Source organism: Geospiza fortis, unplaced genomic scaffold (assembly GCF_000277835.1).
Source record: "Geospiza fortis unplaced genomic scaffold, GeoFor_1.0 scaffold99, whole genome shotgun sequence".
NCBI classification, from domain to species: Eukaryota; Metazoa; Chordata; class Aves; order Passeriformes; family Thraupidae; genus Geospiza; species Geospiza fortis.
Genome location: NW_005054521.1, coordinates 426,762 through 450,240, shown reverse-complemented (window position 1 = coordinate 450,240; position 23,479 = coordinate 426,762). Strand labels below are relative to the sequence as shown.

Below are 23,479 nucleotides of genomic sequence, written 5' to 3'. Positions count from 1 at the left end.
GGGCAGGTGGGATCGGGCAGGGGCTGATCCCTTTCCCGGGGGGCTCGGGGCGCATCCCCCGTGCGCGGCGGGGCGCGGTGCCTCCGCCTGGCGGGGCTGTGCGTGCCTCCGGGCAGCGCTGCTCTCCCTGCCTCGAAACGCTGCCCGAGGGGAGTGCTCGGAGGCACCTGCAGCCACGCCGAAATTCCCATTTTCCTCTCGAACAGCGTGCGTTATTAAGGGCTGGCATTAAGCAGCGCTCATCACGTAGGCTTTGTCTAGGTGGAAGCATGGCTGGGGCTCTTCCGTCATCTTGAGTTTAATTCTTTATTCACAGCCTTGTTGCTTCCCTCCCCGCCGAGCCATGCAAAACAACTCCACACTCTGCTCTGTCTCCAAGGCGAGAGCAAACTGCCAAAATGTTGCAGAAATGCAGCAAGCACTAGGGAGGACTGGAGTCTGAAAATGAAAGCTGTAGTAAAATCACAAGGTCACGGGTGTGAGGGTGCGAGCGTGTGCTTTCAGGGCTCCTTTTCGCCTGCGCCTTGCAGGAACCTGTTCATTCCTCCAGTCCCAGATGTTGCAAATTCGCAAGTGAGGCAATTGAAATGAAGGCTGCGAGAGGCTGGGAATCTCTGTGTGCTCCCCTGGCACCTGCCTAGGAATTCACGTGCTGTTTGTCGCCATCGAAAAGGGAAGGGGTGTGCTTTTGTTTAGAAAAGGGAAGCTGGGACACTTGAGTATTGATGTGATGGTGGCATCCAGGAAAAAAAGAGCTGTGACATATGGCTTTGGTTGGGGACGTGGCTATCATCAAAGAAAAGCATTTGTGATCATTTGGGAACGTCTATTAGCTATTCCTTTCTCCCCTTTTCCTTCTGATTGGTTCTGCAATAGCACCTTTGCCCCTCGTCCAGCACAGACATTAAGGCCAAATAGGGAAATAATGTGACATTTCTAGGAGCATCACCTGCCAGCCAAGCCATGAGCCCCACCACCAGCTCCCAGGAAAGCTGTCTGACTCCTCTTACACCCCCACCAGCTCCCCTCACCAGCTGACATGGACAATTCCTAAGTCAGTGCTGAGGAGCCACGATGGTCAAAGCTTCCTCTCTACCTCTCTGCCTCTCAGGCTTTGCATTCCAGATACCTGAGGAGGTTGGACACACTCTCTGTGTCCAGCACCCCTGAGTGTCAGCAGCAGCACAGTTCTAACCTGACAAAACTTTGCTTGCTTCTCCTTCCCTCACTTTCTCTAAGGTTTTTGCAATCTCTTGGCTGTGAATGGCTTCTGAAACATAAATGTTCACTGTCCTGTACCTGCCCAGGCTGTGCCTCATCTTCTCTCCTGGCACTGCTGCCCATGACATGGCACAAACTTGGGTTTATGTCCTCGCTCTTGGAAGTCTCTACAGCACCTTAAATGATGTTGTATAGGCACAGCGACTTCTCTGCCTTTTAGTAGTGCCCTGATATGCTCAGGGCATTCAGGGTTGTGATTTTTAGGTGTTGCATCTGGGGCAGAATTTGAGTTTCTGCTGTGGCTTTGAGGGGATACAGTCCTGATTGCTCACTGGGGAAAAAAAAGCCCTGTTCTCCAGCATCCTAATGAAACTTAGATCCTGTAATAAAGCCCAGTGCCCTGCAAGATACAAGCATCACTGGGCAATCAACCAACAGGTTGGTCATAGACAGCACAAGTGACAGTGGCTCTCCTTGTGACTGGCATGGGGAACAACCTGGAGCTCTGTCCAAGCTCAGAGTGCTGGGATCTGCACGTGCTCCCAGCTCCTGGCCATCGGTGCACACAGCTGTGCAAATCCTGGCTGCACCTGGGGCTGCTGCAGGCTGCTGTGCTCTGGCATCCGCTGTGGGCTGAGCTCCCTGGCTGGGCTTTGCCTTGCCAAGGGTGTGAGTGGTGTCTCTCCAGCTGCTTTCAGGAACCTTGGAGGAACTTGGCTTTTGCTGTTATCTCTATCCCTCTGGTGATTTCAACTGAAATTGGAAAGAGGGGGGAGCCATGTGAACAGACAGACATGGAAACTGTGATTTCATGTGCCTGGCTTCCTAAGGAAACCTGGCTACAAATAGAAGTGAGATTTGGTGCTGCAAAGAGCTCCTGAGGAGACAGAGAAGGCGGGGGAGTCTGAGGAGAAGGAAGGGGTGGCTAACCTCGTGTGTGAGATAGGTAAGGAAGGCCTGGCACACACCTGGGCTTAGAATCCCTTGCCTGAGGTCTGGGGGTCTAAAAGCTGGCCCTCTGCTCGGCACTAGCATCCAGCTCCCTCTAGAGTCAGCCGTGCCAGAGCTGTGCCTCTGGACCTGGCTCTGCTGGGAGGTGCTACCACCCTTCTCCAGCCAGGAGCAGCCACACAGATGGATGGAGCATGCCAGGGTGAGCTGCAGCCCAGCCCAACCTGCCCAGCTCCTACCTAGGGCTGTGCCTGAATTGCTCAGGTCAACAACATGCATCTGCACCAGTCTTCCCCCACAGCCATCCCCATGGACATCTCCACCTCTTCATCCCTGGGTGTTCACAGGGAGCTGGGGATGGGGATTTATCTCCTCTCCCTTGAAGCTTTCTGTTCCTGCCCAGGGGAGCATCCCACTGCACAGAAGACCTATACACAGCTCCAAACCCAGTGCAAAAACAGTCCCAGAGGGAAGAGAGGACACAGACGTAGGGGAAAGCAAAAGGCCTGGTAATTCCTCCCTTCTGGCCCCTTTGGGGCACCTCTGGGGCAGATACTTCCTCCCCAGGCTGCCCAAGAGCCTCAGGCTTATTAGCAGTGTTTTATTCTCCCAGCACTCATGGGAGATGCTCTACCCATGTTACACAGAGCCATGGAGCACAGGGAGATGCTGGGCTGCCCTGAGATCACTCAGGGAGTCTGCCAGCCAGGCAGCCTCAGGGCCAGCTCGTGGAGAACGGGCAGACTGTGCTTAAATCAGCAAGGGAGATGCACAGGCACAGGGGAAGGCATCAGCAACCCAAGAGGAATCACAGGGAAGAGCCTGATGCTGCTTGATAAAGAAGAGACCAAAGGCAAGTGGTAAGGGTAAAGAAATGGTCTGAAGACAGCAGCAAGTAGGAAGACAGTTGTTTGAGAAGCAGACAAACAAACAAAAAAAAAAAACCCATCCCAGAGAAATGTGGCATTTCCCCCTTGCTTCTTATTTCCTGGCATATTCCTTGCTGAGATCTTGAGTCGTGGGAGAAAGGGACAACTTGACACTTGGTCTCCATGTGTGAAAAGCAAGACTGCAATCTCCCCGACAAACGGTTCCAAGCTCATTTTCTGCAAGCTGCCCCCAAATTCATCCAATGCGGTTGAAATTTTATATCAGGGATGTTTTATTTTCTCTATTTGTCCGTTTATTTTGGAGAGTTGCTGGGGAAATTGTGGAAGGAGATTGGATGTTTCATTGAAGAGATAGGATACTTGGAAAAATCAGTTGCAGACTGATAATTATTCTTACTTTTTAATGTCCTTTACAGAAACCAGGGTGACCTGATGTGTGTTTTACTTGATCGGCTTCATGGAGGGCTTGTGCCTCTGACTATATTTGGAGAGGTTTTGATGGTTTTTTTTGTACTGATGCAATCAGGATGCTGATGGCCTGGAAATCATTTTCCTGATGTGGAGATCTCCAGGGTCATGGGTAGGGGATGCCAACAGGCTGTGCCTGTTTTGGAGTGGCAGAGCTGGGTGAAAGGGAGCAGGAGCCAGGCAGAGCCAGAGCAGGGAAGCGAGCCAAGGGTTTTCCAAGCAGTGTTTAAAGCGCCGTCACGCTATGCAGCCCTGAGTGGCAGCACAGCCTTTGGACTCAGCAGCTCTCCTGCACGGTTTGGATGTGCCAGTGCAGCAGAAGGGTCCTCTTCCTGCCCTGATGGGTGAATCTCACAGCTGTCAGGAGCTCAGTTTTGTCACAGGGTCAGCACCAAGATCAGAAGCGAAGCCAGCGGAGCCTGTGTCTGCCCAGACACATCTCCAAGCACCCTGTACCTCCTTGCAGGGCTCTTGGCATCCCTTTTGTGTCCCTTGGCTGCAGGAAGCTGGACCTGTGATGGTCAGAGACCAGATGGTTTGTTTGGGTTATTTTTTCTCTTCAGCCATATCTTTCCCCAGACCAGGCTCTGCCCAAGCTGTCTGCTGGAGAGCCGGCTGCTGATTCCAGGCACAGGTGTACAGGCTTGGGCACAGCCAGGCAGGGCCAGCAGCAGAGGAGAAGTTCACTGTTCCTCCAGAGATGGGGCCATGGCTGGAAGTGCCCTGCATGGAGGCAAGGCATGCAGTGCTTCTTCCCAGGAAGATTGCAGTAGGTTCTTCTCCTGCAAGAGAAACTGGGGGAGAGGTGCTGTAACTCGGGGACTTCAGGTTTGATTGTGGGGTAGGAGAGAGTCTGTCTTTTTGGGGCTTGCTGTCTTTTCCCCAGGGACAGGGTGGGGAGCAGCTGAGCTGCCTTGAGCCTCTGTTTCTCTATTGTGCAGGCTGGCTGTTCCTTGCAGTGACCACTAGCTGCATCTTTGTCAGTTTTTGGCCCCTCTGGTTGAAGGGACACTGTCTTTCTCCAGCCTGTGACACCAGAAAAGGGTGGCTTGAGCTGCCTTCCCTGTCTCTCCCTTGTGCACTCTTGCTAGGAAAAGGTCCTCTCTTGTCTAGCTCTGACTGTAGGATGGGAAAAGACTCTTTGGGAATCCCCGTGGTGTTGCAACACGCTCCTGGTTGTGCTCGCACAAAGCAGCCACTCTCACATGAAGAGCAAACTTTGACTGGTCCCAGCAAGCAACCAGGCACCCTGTGGGGAGAGGGTGCTGCTCCAGCCTCCTGCGCACTGGTGACACAGCTGTGGGGACACCTCCCATCCCAGCTGGCAGTAAATTGGCAGGAATGATGCTCATGATGAAGATGATGGTGTCGCAGTGGAGTGGGCACCGTTGGGGGCTGTAATGGTGTGAACACTGCTGTGTGCCAGCTGCTCTGTGCATGTTTTCTGTGGGATGCTGGGAGAAAATGTCCACGTGGAAAGCCTCTCAGTCTTTCTTTGTGTGGCTACTCATTCCTCCTGAGCCCAGGCCATTTCCTTCCTTGCCCAGACCTTCTGTAATTAAAGTGTCTGGACCAGCAGTGGTTTTTTAGTGCTCTTAAAAATAATGGTGCTTCTAGGGTGGTACAAATGGTCATAGATCCCTGTGTGATACAAAGCTTTAGGAAAATAGCAGGGAGGGTCTTACAGTGGGTATTTCAAAGCTGAAGTGCCCCGATGGAGATGGGACTTTTGGGAGGCTGCTGCAAAGAAAAAGCTGTGCTTTGTTGAAATGCAGAGCAGCTTTCAGGCTGGCTTTGCATGCAGCAGCCAGTCAGCCTGAAGGATCGATGCTGCCAGGGAAAGATCAGAGCAGAGTCTAAAAGGCTGTTTCCTCCCCATCTGGCAGCTCCTCAGCTGGGGGGCAGGAGCATGAGCTGGCAGCAGGAGCTCTCTCCTACCAATCTGTAAAACCTAGAGCTCCCATGTCCAGCAGGGAGGCAAATATCTCTACAGCCCTCCCAGCCCTGCTGCGGGCAACAACTGCCCTCCTGGTGTTTCACAGCACCGAGGGGTGGAAGAAAGGCTGGACTGACAACCCTTGGCCAGGAGCTCCATCTAAGCTGAGCTTGTTCTGGAGCCTCTCCCAGGCTTTCCTCCCTGACTGTGCAGAAACACCTGCTGGCACCCCTGTGGAGCTTGCCTGGAAAGGGGCTCAGGAGAATCCAGGCTGAGCTCTGTCACCCCTGGTTAGTTTTAGCCGTCCCTGAGAGCTCTCCAGCAGCACCAGGACAGTTCCCCTGCTGCAGTGGTAAAAAGGGCTCAGGGTGCTGTCCCTGGGTGTCAGGTGGTGCTTGTGGGCAGGGCAGTGCTGGCATTTTTCACCACACGTGTATGGCCAGCACCCAGCCTAAGGGCAGCCTGTGCCCCTGCCCTGTGCTGCCCTGATCCCTCTGTCCCCAGAGGCTCTGGGGCAGTGCCACCAAGGCCATGAGCACCGGGGCAGGCAGGGTTTGCCAGGGCTGCCAGCCTGGCACTGTGCATCAGCTGCTGCACGCGCTGTTATTGCTGATGGCCAGGATGGGAAATGCAATTGAGACCTTAATGAAAAGCTAACAAAGCTGGGTTTGGAGGGAGGGCTGCTCTTCAGGTAGCCTTGCTTCCCCTTGCAGCATGTTGGAAATTATTTTTCTGGGAATATTCCTACACTATGCCACAGTGTGCATAGTGACTGTGAGCTGAGACTGTAGGCAAATGCAGAGCAAGAGGGTCTCTGGGGACCAAGCTGTTTATTTTGAATTGTACAAATAAAGAAATGCTGATGATTTAATAGCAGGTGCTTCTCAGAGATATTTTGAGTGTCAGGCTCTGGCTGCATATGTGTAACTAGCATGTTGTGGCCAAGCATTTTCTAGCCCTTCATAATTCCTGAGCCTCACTGTGAATTGGTTTAAGTAGGGAAGCTGGTCATGATGTGTGAGCCTTGCTTGATGACTACACCACAAAATGCTGGAGGAAGTACAGCAGAGTTGGGGGATGCTGCTGCTGCCCAAAGGATGCACATTGGCATGGCTGGTGGATGTCTCTTCCAAAGCTCCAGCCATTTCTTATCCCTCTCCAGAAAAGCTCTACATTTCTTACCTCCTGACATCTGAGGGAAAAATATTATTTGTACATGGAGTGCTGGTTGGGAATGCCAGAAATACGGATTGCTCAGATGCAAGCCTCTAGGCCTTTTTTCCTCCTGTTTAAAGTCGTATGGAACTTGATTTCAAATAAACAAACCAAAACAAAACCCAACTTACATTAGAATGTTTGAAAGGGGAAACACATGGTAAATAAAGTTCAAATTACTTATTAATTTGATTTCGTGGGTGTCTTTTTTTTCTGAATGAGACTTCCAGTACCCAAATCCTTTTAAGGCTGGAGAGTTGGTCCAAAGTGTGATGGGACTCTCCTGTTCTTCATGACCTAAATCAGTGACCCAAAGCATAATATTTTTTCTAGAACCATCTGTTTTCTCTTCTTGCCAAGGGGATTTCACAATGCCTGATTGCTCTGAATAATTGTACATGTGCAGGGATATGACTTGCCACAGGGAGAAAAATTAACTGAACAAGGACAGGTGGATGTTCTTGAGTTTTCTGAAGAAACTACTACCCTTTAGAAGGAGAGGGTGAAGAACCATGCAACTGAGTAATATTTTATGGCCACCATGAATTTTTTTAAGCCTACATATTTAAAAAGGAAACAAAACTACACTTAGGAGCTGTCTGAGATTAACAGAGTAGGTACCAAGACAGCCTGTGTTTTGACAGCCCCTTTATCAAATGTCTCCATGACTTGGTTTGGAGCAGTGTGAAACACAGGAGTACAGATGTTGGGTGACTAATTCATGCTTCAGCTAAATTTCAATGACCATGAATGCACATCTGTTTCAGCTTAGCCATCCACTGAAGGGTGTGCAACAAGGTGCTCCTCTTTGCAAACATCATGCTTGCATTTTTTTCACTTTGGGCTTGTAAGCAGTGGGTAGAGCTCACATTTGGGGAAGCAGAAGGTACCCAGGCACTACGATCAGGGGGGCAATGAGTCTGGTAGTAAGAGCTTTTTGTAGCATTAGCAGGATTCCCAATGCAAACAACTTTCTTTTAAATCTGTCTTCCTACAAGAGACTTGCTTTTTCTTGTTCAATTTATCTGTTCTTATCACCCAGCTCTCTGATTTGCTCACTTCCTCCACTATGTATCTTTTTATTTTCTTAATTGCAATACCAGGCAGTGGGGGGTTGGAGGCAGATCAACAATTCCTGGTGAGAAAATGCCATTTATATGAAACTGTCTTGATAAATTCTCAGTATTACCCTCCCAGACCAATAACAGTGCTACAGCATCCATCAATAAAAGCACATGGAGGAGAGGACTTTGAGCCACCACTACAGTGTCTCTTTGTGGAGCAGATCCCATAACATGGTGTGGGATGGTACCCCTTGATTCCTCCAGCCAGTTGTTGCCTTGCACACAGCTCTGTCCCTGCATGATATGCCCCTGCCCTAATGAGGAGTTAAAACCTTTCATGGCTGAGCTTTGTTGGTTTTTTCTTTCAGGGGTGTGGGGTTTTTCTGAGGAAAATCAGCTCAGCTTTTTGTATTTCCCAGTGAAGTCGAGGTATTGACGTGCTCATTTTCCTCTCTTCATAGAAACATTTTTAAGTACCATCTGATTAAATTAACTTGGAATGGAGAAGCGTGGTATAGCAAAGGCTCTCCTTGAGGAGAAAATACAGCTTTAATAACTAGGGAGCTAGCTTTATTGGCTAGTAAATTTGAGAATGTAACACTGAGCATGCCCAGGCTTTTTTTTTTTTTTGTTTCACTAAGCATCTCTTTGTACTTAAAGGCATCTGTTCTGTCGGTTTATGCGCTGTTAACTAACTGCAAACCTCTTTAACAGCTCCTCTACATTGCTGGAAAATCCTGAGGCAGGACAAGGGCAAGAACGGCTGTCATGCCTGATGACTGATGTTGTAAATGGAGTGAGAAAGGCCCTTGAAGGGGAAGCCGTCAAAGCTGACCTAGTGGGAAAAGAGCGTAGGGACATGTTTCCTCTAGAAGCATGCCAAGAGAGCCAGGCTTCCATGCATATGCGGCTCTTTCCAGTTTTGGGAAGGTGCAAAGTGATGCACTGTGGAAGGAATGGCTCCAAAATCATTAATTACAGGCTGCCCTTCTGGTGCACCTTATGACCAAGTTACTGTTAAGAGTAGGGTTTTGCCAGGGCTCAAGCTCACTTTGTGCAGATTTCCAGTGTGGAGAAGATGCTTAGGAGGACTGTGAGCAACAAATACTGTGAAATACATAGCTTACAGAGACTAAAAAAGCATAAAAATATCTTTTAGGCATGATGAGGGGATAGTATATTTCCCTGTCCTCTCCTGCTCTTACCCTGAATTCCAGTGAAGTGAGTGAGTGCACTGTAATTTTGAAATGGGAAACACTTCTGCCAGCTGTGAAGCAGAACGATGGGCTTTAATTAGATTAGAGGAACAAGGAAATGCAATTGAACAAATAGGTTTTCAACAAAGAGAAAGAAACATCATGGTAGCTAAAGGGGGTAGGTGCTAGCTTGCTGGTACCATCTGAATCCATCCTGGTTCAGATGACTGAACTAGAGGATTTCTACAGGGAAAACATCACCAATCAGAACAAAATGGGCTCATCAGCTGCATCTTCTTGAGTAATAGGATAACCTGATCGTATCTTCAGAGAGGAAAATCTGTTATCTCTGGTTGGCCTCGCTTAATCTTTGCTTTTTGCCTCTTCAGGTTGAGGATGTTCGGGACCCGTCTGCTGGAAGTGGCCATGTCGCGAGTAACTCCTGCGCACGCCTCCCCAGGGAGCCTCCCTCTGCTGAGCCTTGTCCTGCTGCTGCTCCTCCATGCAGAGGGCACACGTGCCGAGAGCCCCAGTGAACTGCCCGCCAATGACACTGAGGAGTGCGCTGGCTCCTACATCTGCAAGAAGGGAGTGATTTTACCAATATGGGAACCCCAGGACCCCTCGTTTGGGGACAAAATCGCACGGGCAACGGTGTATTTTGTAGCCATGGTGTACATGTTCCTGGGAGTGTCCATCATAGCCGACCGCTTCATGTCCTCCATCGAAGTCATTACGTCCCAAGAGCGGGAAATAACCATCAAGAAGCCCAATGGTGAGACCAGCAAAACCACCGTGAGGATCTGGAACGAGACTGTTTCCAACCTCACACTGATGGCCTTGGGCTCGTCTGCTCCGGAGATCCTCCTGTCTGTCATCGAGGTGTGCGGCCATGGCTTCACGGCGGGGGACCTGGGGCCGAGCACAATCGTGGGGAGTGCTGCCTTCAACATGTTTGTCATCATTGCAATCTGTGTGTACGTGGTGCCCGATGGAGAGATAAGGAAGATCAAGCACTTGCGAGTGTTTTTTGTTACAGCGGCCTGGAGCATCTTTGCCTACACTTGGCTTTACATTATTTTATCTGTGTCTTCTCCTGGGATTGTGGAGGTTTGGGAAGGCTTGCTCACCTTCTTCTTCTTCCCCATCTGCGTGGTGTTTGCCTGGATAGCTGACAGGAGGCTTTTATTTTACAAGTATGTCTACAAGAAATACCGAGCCGGCAAGCAGAGAGGCATGATCATTGAGCATGAGGGTGACCGGCCCTCCTCCAAGGCCGACATCGAGATGGACGGGAAGGTTGCTAATTCTCACGTGGAGAACTTTTTGGATGGGACACTGGTGTTGGAGGTGGACGAGAAAGACCAGGATGACGAGGAAGCCAGGAGGGAAATGGCTCGGATCCTGAAGGAGCTGAAACAAAAGCACCCAGACAAGGAAATTGAGCAGCTCATAGAGTTGGCCAACTACCAGGTCCTGAGCCAGCAGCAGAAGAGCAGGGCCTTCTACCGCATCCAGGCCACCCGGCTCATGACCGGTGCCGGCAACATCCTCAAGAGACACGCCGCAGACCAGGCCCGCAAGGCCGTCAGCATGCACGAGGTCAACAGCGAGGTGACCGAAAACGATCCCGTCAGCAAGCTCTACTTCGAGCAAGGCACCTACCAGTGCTTGGAGAACTGCGGCACCGTGGCCCTGACCATCGTCCGCCGGGGAGGAGACCTGACCAACACGGTGTACGTCGACTTCCGGACAGAGGACGGCACGGCCAACGCCGGCTCTGACTACGAGTTCACTGAGGGGACAGTGGTCTTCAAGCCCGGAGAGACCCAGAAGGAAATCCGTGTTGGCATAATCGACGACGACATATTTGAGGAGGATGAGAACTTCCTGGTCCATCTCAGCAACGTCCGTGTGAGCACCGAGGCCTCAGATGAGGGCGTTCTTGAGGCCAGCCGTGTCTCAACACTCGCCTGCTTGGGATCACCATCTACTGCCACCGTCACCATTTTTGACGATGACCACGCCGGCATCTTCACCTTCGAGGAGCCAGTAACACACATCAGTGAAAGTGTGGGAACCATGGAAGTGAAAGTGTTGCGAACCTCTGGAGCACGAGGAAATGTTATTGTGCCCTACAAAACCATTGAAGGCACGGCCAAAGGTGGAGGAGAGGACTTTGAAGACACCTGCGGGGAGCTGGAGTTCCAGAATGATGAGATAGTGTAAGTCAAGGTTTTATTTGTTTCTTACAGTCTCTGTTTGTCCTGAAATGAAATGCACTTACCTCCCAGAGCTGCACTGGAGGTGTTTGGGTGCCAGTGCATTGCAATAAGCCATGAATGGCCTCAGGTGCTGTGGGGAGCCTGAAACACTGTGCTGTGTCCCTGCCTTGCCAGCAGACTGGAGAGTGATGCCTGGTCAGGGGCACTGCAGCCTTCCAGCAGCAGAGAGGTGGAGCTGATTTGGGAGCTGTACCCATGCGCTGAGCAGATCTCTACAGCCTCTGCTGCAGCTTCTACTGCTCTGCAGTAGAGCAAAGAACAAACCTGCGGTGGCTGTGACCACCCAGGCACGAGGGCCTGAACTGTAAAGGGCTTGAACTGAGTGTGTGAATTGTGGTACCTGCTTCCTGTTTCCTGTTGAGGCTCAGATCATCCAGTACTGGGTCACAGCTGTCCTACTGATGCTCTGCTCAGGGCTTTGGTGAAGGTTGCTTCACCTCTTCCTGTTCTAAAGGGTGCAGGCCTGGGTCACTGTCCCATACACGTGTTGAAAAAGTGCTGTCATGCAGGGAAGCCTCATGGTTAGGATGTAACTGCAGCCACATTCAGCTGCCTGCAAGTAAAAAAAGGAGGCTGAAAGCTGTTGGAGGCTGCTCCTGAGTGTTGCTATTTGGATGGTGGGGAAATTATTAGTGCTGTAGCCTTATTACATTATGTGGAGAACATAAATTTGCTCAGTAAATCATGGTAGAAAACATCTATCCTTGGGTATGTCATGAAGACATTTCCTTGCCCAGCTGGTGGTCTGGGAGGAGTAAGGGTTGGGAGCTGTGTTTTTCCAGCCTGAGGCTCTTCCTACAGTGAATTCTGTGTTTCCAGCCAACAGGGACTAAGTTCTGTAGCACAAAAACACTGCATAGAACTGAAAGAAGTAACTGGTAAAGGGCACTGCTGTGTAAAGGGAGACTGAAATTTTGGCTTGGGTGTTATTTATTGTGCTGCTGGTCTCCCAGGAGCTGAAACAAACTATGGTGAGTGCCCAGAGTGGTCCTTGTGTCCTGTCTGTCACCTGTACCTGCTGTGTCTGCATAGGGAGAATGAAACTTCTTCATAAAACTTATTGAAATAGGTGGCAGGGGGGGAGTAGTGATTTGTAGTTCTCAGGCAGGATTTATACCAGTTGGGATTTTGACTTCCCAGGAAAAACTCAGCAAAAAGTTCACAGCTCTATGATGTTGTAGCTCTGGAGGCTACAACAGATATGTTGCTCACACAAGGGTCAAGAGAACATGGCTCCTGACTCCTGGATGAGAAATGTGGTAGACAAGAATGCAGCTATTTGAATATTTTTTTTATCATTTTGGGAGAAGCAGGGAGTTGTCTGCAGAGATGCAATGAACTAGGCTATAAGGATATCTCCCAAAGGCTCTTTGCTTTTTATCCAGGTCACTCAGCACTACCAAAACTGGGCTAGTAGCAGTTAGCCTTTGCTGTTTGTTCCCAGCTCCCATGGGATGTGACATGTTTACATGGCAGGCCAAACACACAGCCACAGGCTCTGAAACAGTGCTCAGAGGGGCTTGGAATATGCCTTGCCTTGGATCCACTCCTGTAGCCAGGATCTCTGTGCTGTTCTTCATCCAAGACCTGTGTCTGTGCTGCCCCTTGGTGCTTGGGCTGGGATGAGGTGAGGTGCTCTCCCTGGCACTGCTGTGCCTGCTTGCCTCTGGTGTGCCCTTCTCTCCTCTGAACTGCTCACTGCTGACTTTTGCCAACAGCCCAGTAACCAAGGGGTGTGCTGGAAGCCAGCTGACCACATCCTGTGGGATCTGTGCTGGAGTGCCCTCACCAGGGCTGCAAGCCTCCTCCTTCCTCTTCTTACCAGCTGCCACAATGTGCACAGCAAGCAAGAAACAGGGGAAAGGAGCTTTCTCAGAAACCCAAGCGTGCCTTTTCTGTGCAGATGCCATTGTACCTCTATTGTCTTTAAACTGTCTCTCCCAGGAATCACACTGAGTGATGGTACCTCAGAAGTGTAAGGAGGTGGTGACTGCAGGGACAGATGTTGACCAAGGGGCTCTCTCCATTCAGGTGGGAGAGGACACTGACAGAATGAAACCAATGGTACATATTCCAGTCTATCTGTGGGCTGAAAGGCAGTATTAATCTAAAGCTCAGCTATTAATCTAAAGCTCAGCTGCTACAGTCCATGTTCAGGTGCTGGGTGGTACAATCTGACTGGCAGATTTCCTGCCAGGTCCATGTTTTACCTGGACATGAGTTTAGGACAACACAGAGGCAGAGTGTTCCTGATGCTGAGCTGCTGCTTACAGGCATGCTCCCCTGGAAGAATTTGCTCCAATAAATACATACTAGCACAATATGTGGATTATGGAGCTAAAGACTTTTTGCTCTGTCATTGCTTGATAGTTCTGTACTTCAGTTAAGCCACAGTTATGTGGAATGGTGCAAAAATTCCCTAGCACACTGGATTCAATAAAGTTCTAAAATTCCAGGTTTTCTCATGCTCTGATGGCCAAGAGATGTCTTTGCTGCCCTTTCTAAAGGTCTTTAGTGCCTCTTCAGTTCTGCCATTCAGTCTGAATGAATCAGCTTGATAAAAGTGAGTAAGATGTGTTTTTCTGGGGCAGTAATAACAAAGGTAGGGCAGTACAGGGAGACATGAAGATGAAAGAAAAGCATGAACAAGCCTCTATTATTAGAGGGCTGGCTTGCTGGTAAGTCCCAGTAAAATTAGAAAGCGCTGGGAGGGCCCTGATCTTCTGGAGACCTTCCTCTGGTTCCCAAAAGGCCTAATTACGTAACATGTTGTTTATTTGCAGTGTCCAGAGAGACTTTCCCATTTTGCAATCTGTTGATGTCCCCCCTTCCCAGAATACACAAAATAGCAGTTTAACTGCTGAAGCCATGCTGCTCCTGTGCATTTAATCAAACATCTCATTCTGATGCTACCAAAAAAAGATGTGTAGTGGAGAAGATGTTGGTCCTCCTGTGGAACATTTAACCCAGCACTTGGAGTGGTGCTTTTCTGCTCCTTGTTCCTGGAGCAGAGCTTATGTGTTCAATGGGTGCATGTTAGGTGAAATAAGCAGCTTTTAGATGGGATTTGCATGGCACATTGCTCCAAGCTTCATGGGAAAAGGTGTCTGGCTGGGGTCTCAGCAAGGTCGCTCTCTGTGATGCTGCACAGGTACCTGGGGCTCTGAGATATCAGTGTGGGTGCTGTGATTTAAAGTCTAAGAGAGCCTTCCCTCTGAGCCCAGCCTCAACAAGGTGGCTGCAGCCTTGTCTTGCATCTCCATTAATGATTGAAGCTTTCTGCATGGGAACACAGAGAAGATGTGCGCTTGTAGCCCTTCCTGCACCCCCCCAGCTACTACAGCTATTGTGATCATAGAAGAGGTCACTGGTTCATCCAGGCAGTGTATTTTTATCTGCTGACTGAATGCTAAATAATTCAAAAGAAGTCCAGCTTCCTATATTTGAGGAGGAAGCAAGCTTTCCCTCAGCTGGTATCCCATCAGCTCTTCTCCTTTCTGTCTCAGCATCAGGAGGAGCACTTCTTCCAGATGCGACTGCAAAGCCCTTTCAAAACAGTGTGTTCTTTCGTGTTCAAAAAGCATAGTTTTTCTAGGGATAACATTGCAACTAGAGATCTGTTACAATCTGCACTCCAGATGTCTGCACACACACCCCAAAAGAAAAGATTTTACTGCATTAATGTCAGTGAGGAAGATGGTACATATGGACAACCAATTAAACTCATATTTCACCTATGCAGTCACACCTGTAAATGCTTGGAAAATCTTATGTCAAATGGTCTTGCTGTTCATAATATACAGTTTAGTTGTTTTTATAAAACATGTCTGCTGCAGATTTAGGAAATGACACTCTTTGCCCACTGAATTTTACTTGTCCAAGTCAGTTTTGGCATTTCTCTGGAAGCATAAATTTAGGAGCTGAATACTAAAAGAGACACAAACCATCAGCTACATTCTCTGATTTTTTTGGGGAAAGTGTCCTCAAAACCACATAGGCTCCTTCCCAAGAGCCCTTTAAAAATGTCCGTGTCAATAAATAGAGATGGTGGCAGGAGGGGAACCAAGTGGTACTGCTTTTTTAAGTGCCCCTTTTCTTTTCTTCTCCAAAAAGAAGTTGGGTCCAGTATTTCTAAAGAAACAGCAAAAATAATATCCTGACTCAGCCCTGGAACCCCTCTATATCTGTTTTTCATCTGTGGCCTGCAGCTTCAGAGGAAAAAAGTAAAGCCTCCAGCATGAGCAGCCTTGCAGTAGGATGCAGTTGAAGAGCAGGATGTCTTCTGATGTGGCAGAGAAAATGCTGTAAACCAGGCTGGAAGGGAAGCAAAGAAACATTCCCCTTTTCAGGTTTCACTGTTGAGCACATTCTCTTCCTCTTTGTGGTCCCCTGACTCACCAGGCCCAGCTTGCACAGGGTTAATGTCTGGCAGCACACTGTGAGGTATCAAAGGAGACCAAACAAAGATTAAACTCTTGCTTGGCTTGCTTCCAGGGCCCAGCATGGGCTTTGCAGAGTATTCTCCCCTCACCACTGGAAGTCTTGCCTGGCCCAGTGGGATTTGCAGGCAGTACAGATATGGCCAGCTGGATCTAGGGCTTGGATCCTTGGCCCAGTGGGATTTACAGGCAGTACAGATATGGCCAGCTTGGATCCTTGGCAGAAGCACCCATTTTTCCTGGCCCATCCCGTACAGATCCCTCTTGGGGAGCTGGCCCTGGCCAAGGCCCACAGCAGGGGTCTGAGCAGGTTTGTTGCACCACGCTGGGACATGGACGGGGCCTGTTTCCCTTTTGAGGAGGAGAAGTTCTCTGGGCCTGAAATGTATAATTTCTTTGGTTCCTGAAGGCCAAAAGCTGATTGTTGCCTCTTCAGAGGGGAAGATACAGCTCTAACGGGGTCAGCTGTCTTTTATTTTTCTCCTCTTCATTCAAACAATGTTTGGTCTTTCCTGAACACTCTTAAAATATTGGCCTTAATATCTCCCGGGCATGGGCATCTCTCTTAAACTGCTGTGCTCCTGCCTCAGCTGCGTGGGCAACCACATCTCTGTTAGGAAACAGCAAGGGAATAAAGCCACGTGATGTCCACAGACCTTCCCCTCTGTGCTGTGCCCAGGACATGGCAGGTACTGAAAAACTCATTCCCAAATGCCACATCAGGTCTCAAGCCCCTGAAGGGCAAACTCACAGCTGTGTCTCCATGTGTCCCATGACTTCATTTGGTCCCCAGGGCGAAGTCACTGCGGGCGCTCCTGTGGCACTCATCATGGTGGTGTGGGACAATTCCTGCCCCTGGCTCCCTCAGGGAGGGTACAGAGCACGGGATGCAGCCTGTGCTGTTTGCCCAAATAAGCCAGGAAATCCAGGAACTTGATTGCATGATGTCCCCTGTGGAGGGGATTAGGCAGTGAAGTCGTGTTATTGGGCAAAGCAAGTTGTGCCAGCACATCACTGGGGGTGAGTGGCGGGGGGAGAAGGGTGAGGACAGGAGTTAGCTGAGGAACTGACACAGTTTTTGTCCTTGAAAAACCAATGTTTCCTTATTTGTAATGAACTGTTGTTGGCAATTTACTGCTGCCAGCTGCCTCTCTGTGGTTGATTAAGGGAGCTTGGATCTTAAATATGTAATAACTCCCTGAAAGCCATTGAGAGGTAGTTATTAGCTTCATCAGGGCCTGTGCACACATCCGCTGTGCTCCCTTATGAAAAGGCTACCTATTAAATGCATTGTAGTGATTCACAAAATGCAGGATCTAGTCTTAAGAAGTTAAAACAACAGCCCTAGCAAAGCTTGTTGGCGCAGGAAAGTTATCTCAGAGTGAAGCACTGCTCCACAGCTCCCTGATGGGGAGACAAGAATAGGAGGTAAGAGGAGTCATATTCCTTTTTGCAGACCCTTCTCTCCCTGGCCTGTGCCTGAGCACCGCTGGGAGCAGCATTGGCACCAGCAGGTATTTACAAGAGAACAGGCATCTATCCCTCTCCCAGCTGTGCACACGAGATCCATGGCTGTGGCAAGCCCTTGAGCAGGGAGAGGTAATTCATTGTTACACAGGATCCCAATGGAACTGGAGTTCAGGCTGGGCATTTGCCTTGGGAGTAGACTTCTCTCCTCTGACACTTTGCCCTTGGGTTTGAACTCAGTGGATGGCACTCGGTATTCTTCCAGCAGCAGGGCTGAATCCGTGGGCTCAAAATGAGAGTGACAGGACAAAAAGCAGACAGCTGACCACAGTCAGCATCCAAGCATCTGTACAGATGGGCAGAGAAACATCTGCTGCCATCCAGAGCCAAACAGAGAGGAGAAGCTGGACCTGGCAGAGTGAGTCAGAAGCAGCCCCTCCTCAGAAGGAGAGGCTGAGCCTGGAGGCAGCATCCCGCATGCTGCAGGCGAGTGAGTGTGATCAGCCAGCTCTCTGCTCTCAGGGGGATGTGATGTTGCCCTGCCCTTGTCAGATGCAGTCTTCCATGTCTGCAGCTGGTTTTTGTGTGTCTCCACTGGCTCTGCTCACACCAGGGACAAAATCATGTGTCCACTAGCAAGAACATACACACCACTGCCATGCAAAGTGAAAGTCACCTATCCTGTCCCTTGTCTCTGCTCCTTCCCCTGTTCTCCAGCACCATAGGGGAACTGTTTTAGCTTAACCTTCACAGTCTGGTCTTGCTGACCCACCTGTGTTTTCCAGTACTCTTGGATGAGGAGTTTTGTTTAGCACCCTCTCAGAGCCACAGTGTTTGCCATGGTGTGTGCATGGCCTTGCTGCACTGGTACTATGGGGTATGTCCTCCTCTTTGCAATCCTGAGCATGGCTGGAGTTAGGGTCAGTCCTCTCCAAGTCATAAATGCCAGTTAGCCTGAGGACATCTTGGGAGATATCAAAAACTCTAGTAATAAAGTTTCTGACAATGACATTAGAAGCACTATGCTGGTTTCCAAGAATGGCAATGCTGGATCCTGGGTGACAACAAACAGTAACAGCATTCTCTGTTTTAAAAATATCTTAGTGTAAGAGAGAAAATATTCCCACTGCTGTGTAAGTAAGAGGGTGACCAGCATGAGCCTCCTCTGCCCAGTCCCTATATGGTTCCATTTCCATAATGTCTGGATTGCTTCCTACACAATCAAAGTAACAATCAAATGTGTCTGGCAGTGAGAAACAAAGCAATAACAAAGAATGGGGGGCATGGCTGGATCCCTGTCAGCTGGGTGCTGGAAGGAGAGAGATGGAACTGATGACATATGCCTGCCCCCTCAGAGCAAAGTCCTTTCCAGGGAAAGGTCCCCTGAGTGCAGATGGCTGGGGGCAGGGATAGGGCACAAGTGAGCGGAGTCCAGTGCAGAGACACTACCTTTGAGGGTTTCCAAGGAATGGTTTAAATTCTATGGCATTGTTATCAGGAAACTTCTTTTGAGGGCTTGAGTGATTCCTCTGGTTATTTGCTCCCATTAAAACACTGATGTGTGCTAGTCCCACACTGTGCTATTTTGGGGCCATGCAATATGGCTCTAATTCAACCTCAAGCCCAGTACACCCTGCAGGAGACCCTTGTCCCAAGGGCCAGATGCACTGTCACCAGGTGGCAAAGCTGTTGTCTCGCTGGCTGGGACATAAGAAGGACATGAAGACAAAAAGGGATTGATTTGCTCAGAGTTCTTTTCCAAACTTGGTTGCTTGCTTGCTTCCTAGTAAGAAACTAATTTTGAGATGTGCTTGCGTGCTCCTGGTTTAATTTGTCAGTACACGTGATCCTGAAGAACAAAATAGTTACGCGTGGGTTTTTGCAAACAATTTGGAGTAGAAATCTATGGATCCATGAGCACTCAGCAGCCCCCAAAACTGCCAAGCAGGCTCTCAGCATCCCCCTCCCTGGCCCTCTCCCTGGTGCTTGCCCTCCCATCTCCGTACTGCTCATGTGGCCGTGGCTGTGCCACCTCTGCCCCCAAACCTCCCCGTGCATCCTGAGCAGCAGCCTTGGGACAGATGCCTTATTCTGGCATGCCTTAGGACCAGGGCAGGCAGCAGATGAGTTCTCCTGGCATGCCTTAGCACCAGGGCAGGCAGCACTCCTGTCTGGAGCCTGTGGACACTGTGCTCCAAGGAGCTGTGTGTCTGTCCTCGGCCACAGCCGCGCTCGGCCCTCGGCGGTGCCGCCGTCCTCACACTGCACAGCTCTCACTGAAATTCACAGCCCTGTCACAGCAGGTAAGGCAGGAAAAAAGCCAGTTCTGCAGGGAACCTGGAATGAATTGAGCTGCAGAGAGCAGGGGAGAGACGCCCTGGTTTCATTGAGAAGAGGAGGATTGATCTGAAACAAAACCTGTTACTTTGGCTCAGGCAGGTAGGGAGCAGGTTTTACCTGCACAGGAGCCAAGTGCTCGCTTGGTTCAGTAGATTTCCATTCACACTTTAGGTTTGGTTATTGAAATTTATCTTCCTCCTTAGTGACTGGGTATGTGACAGGACCAAGGGGAATAAGATATCACCCCTACACAGGGCAAAAATAATGTAAACATAGTCAGTATCAATGGCCCAGGCACATATCATCCTGGGAATAAGGAGGGAAGTGTAGCAGGAGATTTACCTGACTCATGAGCTCTCTGGTGACCTGGAACTCAGAAAGACTCGTACAAAAATCTGAAAATGGGTCAGTTTAGTAGGGAGGATTGTAACAGAGAAGTGTGGGAGGGTTGGGTCAGAATCAGGCAGAGCATGAACTGGACAAGAATTAGATGGGAAGGAGAGATTCTGGACATTCATGCCGTAGCAATGCAGCAGGAAAAGGGGAAGGGAGCTGAACAAACCGCTTCTGCCAAGAAGCAGGTCCCTCTGTGATGTCTGTGATCATGAGGCCTGAGGTATAGGACAGAGATGACACAGTCTGCTTGTCCCCAGAACAGGAGGCACACGGAATTCTGGCCTCATGCTGTAAGGGGAGTGCATGGGGGGCTCTTAGCAGTCCCTCTGGAAGGCTTCCTGGCCAATAGGTGACATGTGCAGGCAAGCTCAGAAGCTGCCTTCAAAAGCAGCTCAGCCAGATTAGGTCTGCTTTTGTACCTAAAAGAGCCTAGAATAAATCAACACGTTATTTGTAAGTACCTCAAAGATAACAAGGAGATGAATAACAGCCAGCATATATTTGTCAAGAACAAATCTTATCAAGCCAACCTAATTTCCTTTTATGCCAGCCTTTTGGGTAAAGGAGAAGCAGCGTTGTCATATCACTGAGCTTCAGAAGGGCTTTTAATGTTGTCTGGTTTAGCACTGTCATAAGCAAGCCCTGGCTAAATGGGCCACTGGGGTGAAGGGGGCTAATCTGTCTGGAAAGAGAAATGTGTCACTGGATGGGGGTGAAAAGGTGTTCAGTAGGTGCTTGTCTTGAAATGGAGCTTGTTGGGCATGGGAAAGAGAAAATTGGTGTTTTAGCTTGCAGATAGAATAGTCTGAAAGTGTTATCAGAGGTAGGATGGGGCTTTACAGAGATGTGAATTAGCCTGAACAGAAGCAAGACACTAAAGTGCTTGTGTAAGAACAGTCATAAACACAAATTCAAGTGGGAGGGGAACAACCAAGTCAGGAGGTGCCATTATGACCTGGCAGCCAAATCTGAGCTCAGAACACTGTGCTCTTGCAATGAATGAGACAGATGATATATCCTGAAGATATTCAAGCCGAGGGTAACCATCCTCGTGGCTCTCTCCTGGGGGAGTGGGTGGCCTCTGTCAACAGCAGAAGACAGCTTAGAAGGCACTGCCCAAAAACTGACTGAAGGTATCAGGTGTATTGTCTCTTTCAATACACCTTGGGTCAGAGCAGGCCTTGGGAACTCCTCCTCTCCTCTTGCTGTGTGCTACCAGGCAAAAGTGCTCCTCGTGTGAGCTGCACTTCAGTCAGGCGGCCCCTTGTCCTGCAGGGTCTCCTGCCACGAACCTGTGATGGGATAACATGCAAAGCAACCTACAGATGGAGCAGAAAGACCACATGCACACATGGCACAGCTTCCCTGTGGCCCCCCATTCTGGGCTCCTTGCTCTCAAGGGACACCCGGGGCAGGAGCAGTGCCGCCGTCTGCCTCCTCTGCTAATAATTAGATGCAATCCAAGGTTCCCTGCAGGAGAGCCCTGTCCCCGTGGGGGAAGAAGCAAGGCTGCACACATTAAGGAAGCTAATTAGAGGAGAAGAGAGCATTGGTACTGAAACCCCAACAGTAAACTTTGAAATCTAGATAAGGGAGCAGTGTTTAATTATATACAATTAAAACACCGTATCTCAGCCCCCTGAGAACTGGCAGTCCTGGAAAGCCCTCCCAAAGGTGCTAATGAACAGATCTGAAGGCAGAGGTAGGCTAGGGGCTGCGCTTATCTGACTTTACCAGGGAAACATACCTGAAGAGAAGAACTAGGAAAATTCCCTTGGACCACCACCTCCTTATTGCTGCATGATGTCTTCCCTCTCCTAGAGCAAGTAGTAGGAACCCAGTTCTTGGGAACAGAAAGGGAAATTGCTCTGCTCTTATATGCAGCTGAGCAAGGCCTTTTCAGGCACCTACACAAGGAAAGGCAAACCTGAGAATGTAGGGGAAGTCAGAGAGGGTTGTAAATACTTAGTCTGAGAAACAACCTTTGTGCCCTTTTCTCCCACTGTGCAGGAGAAAAATCTCCTGCCCCTGTGCCTGCCAGCCAGGGGTATCCTAGAATCTCCAGAGAGCACTATGCCAATGTTCCCCTTTGCTCCACAAATCCTGCAAAGTTATCTAGGTTATTTTCCTACAAGTTCCTCCTAGGCACTAAAGCAGCCACTTCCCCTCCCTGCTCCTTTGCTGCATCCCATATACAGTCCCTGACTTCTGACCCTTTCACCTGTCCCCTTCAAGCCAGGAGGGCAGTTTGCTTTCCCTGCAGAGTGCTCAAACATTCCCTGTCAGCTGAGCCAGCTGAGCACTCCATGACTGCAGCAGCAGCTCTCATCCCATGGCTGCTGCTGGGTGTTAATGCAGAATCACAACGAGGGAAAGCTTGGATGCATTCATGTCATCTGACAGATTAGAACTGCAGAACCAGCCTCAAGTTATCCAAAATTCCTCTTCCTCAGCAACTTCAAACCCTTAAGGAAGGCTTTTAGTTCAGCCTTGGCTGCCGAAGGAAGTGGTTGCTGTTTTAATTTGTAAATATAAAGTGCCAGAGGGCTTCTGCCTTCTGAAGGCAGCAGCTTTGAAAAGCACAGGTGGAAGCTTAGGGCTCCTTTTCCTGCACCCTTGACGCCCGTTCTTACTGAGGAACACACCTAGTGCAGGTCTCTTGTTGTGCAGCTGCAGTGGGAGCTGCAGGTTGTGCCCAGGGTGGGGGAAATAACTGGAACTTAAGGCAAGGGGCCGTGACCTGGCACCAATCCTGTGTCTGACAAAGGGGATGGGGACCAGCAGCACTGCCTGGGGCTGGCCAGTCCCCTGGAGACTCTACAGAACCCAAAGAAACAAGCAGAAGACCCCAAACAGTTATCAAGTGTAAGGGCCATAAAGAGCACGAGTGCACAGACTGTAAGGGTGCAGAAGCCCAGGGATCCCTTCACTGACCCTGGGGGCATCAGCTCAGGCTGTTGCTGTGTGTCTGCACCTCGATTAAATGAAAAGAACCAGACATCTGCAGGAAACCTGGGACTGAGATGGTGAGAGAATCTGACTGTGTGAGTGGGGTGAGGTGGGAACCAAGCTGGGTTCCCTGCAGCCTCCTGCTGCCAAGGTGCTTTGGTCCCAGCAGGGGAAGCCTTGGGTGGTGCACTTGTGAGAGTGGCTCCTGAATGGTCAGCAGAAATTGCTGAACAATCTTTTGCCTGGCCTTTGCCCCCACATTCTGCCCACAAGGAGCCTTGCTCCTTTCAATGTGCAAAGCCCATGAGTCACATCTGTGATGTTGTCACAAACAGCCTCCTTCCCCGGTGATACAGCTGCTTACAGTGTTACAAGACCCAAAAGTGATGCCCATGCCATTGAGGCTCATTTTATTTGTCTGAGCCTTTCTGGTGATGTTTTCCTCTGCTGTGCCAAGAGCTAAAAACCTCAGGGCACCCTTCACTCATTGTGTTTTAGGTGAAAATTAAATTTGTTGTTGAATGCCAGGGCTCCAAGAGCTGTGGTCATAAGAAAAATGCTGACTAATATCTAGTGTGCCCTGTCAGGTCCTTGGTGTGCCAGGGAAGAAGCTGCCATGCTTTGGGAGAAGAATTGCTCTTAAGTGCCACTCCTCTAGAGCT

At 49.7% G+C, this 23,479-nt stretch overlaps 1 protein-coding gene across 1 annotated transcript in view; it reads left to right on the top strand.

Annotated features, from left to right (window-relative positions):
* SLC8A1 (solute carrier family 8 member A1) overlaps positions 1-23,479 on the top strand; it is a 106,185-nt gene that overhangs the window by 2,877 nt on the left and 79,829 nt on the right. Inside the window, exon 2 of the mRNA XM_031063668.1 lies at positions 9,331-11,166. Within this exon, the coding sequence (XP_030919528.1) occupies positions 9,338-11,166 (1,829 nt within the window). The 5' untranslated portion in view covers positions 9,331-9,337. The remainder of the gene's footprint in view (positions 1-9,330; positions 11,167-23,479) is intronic.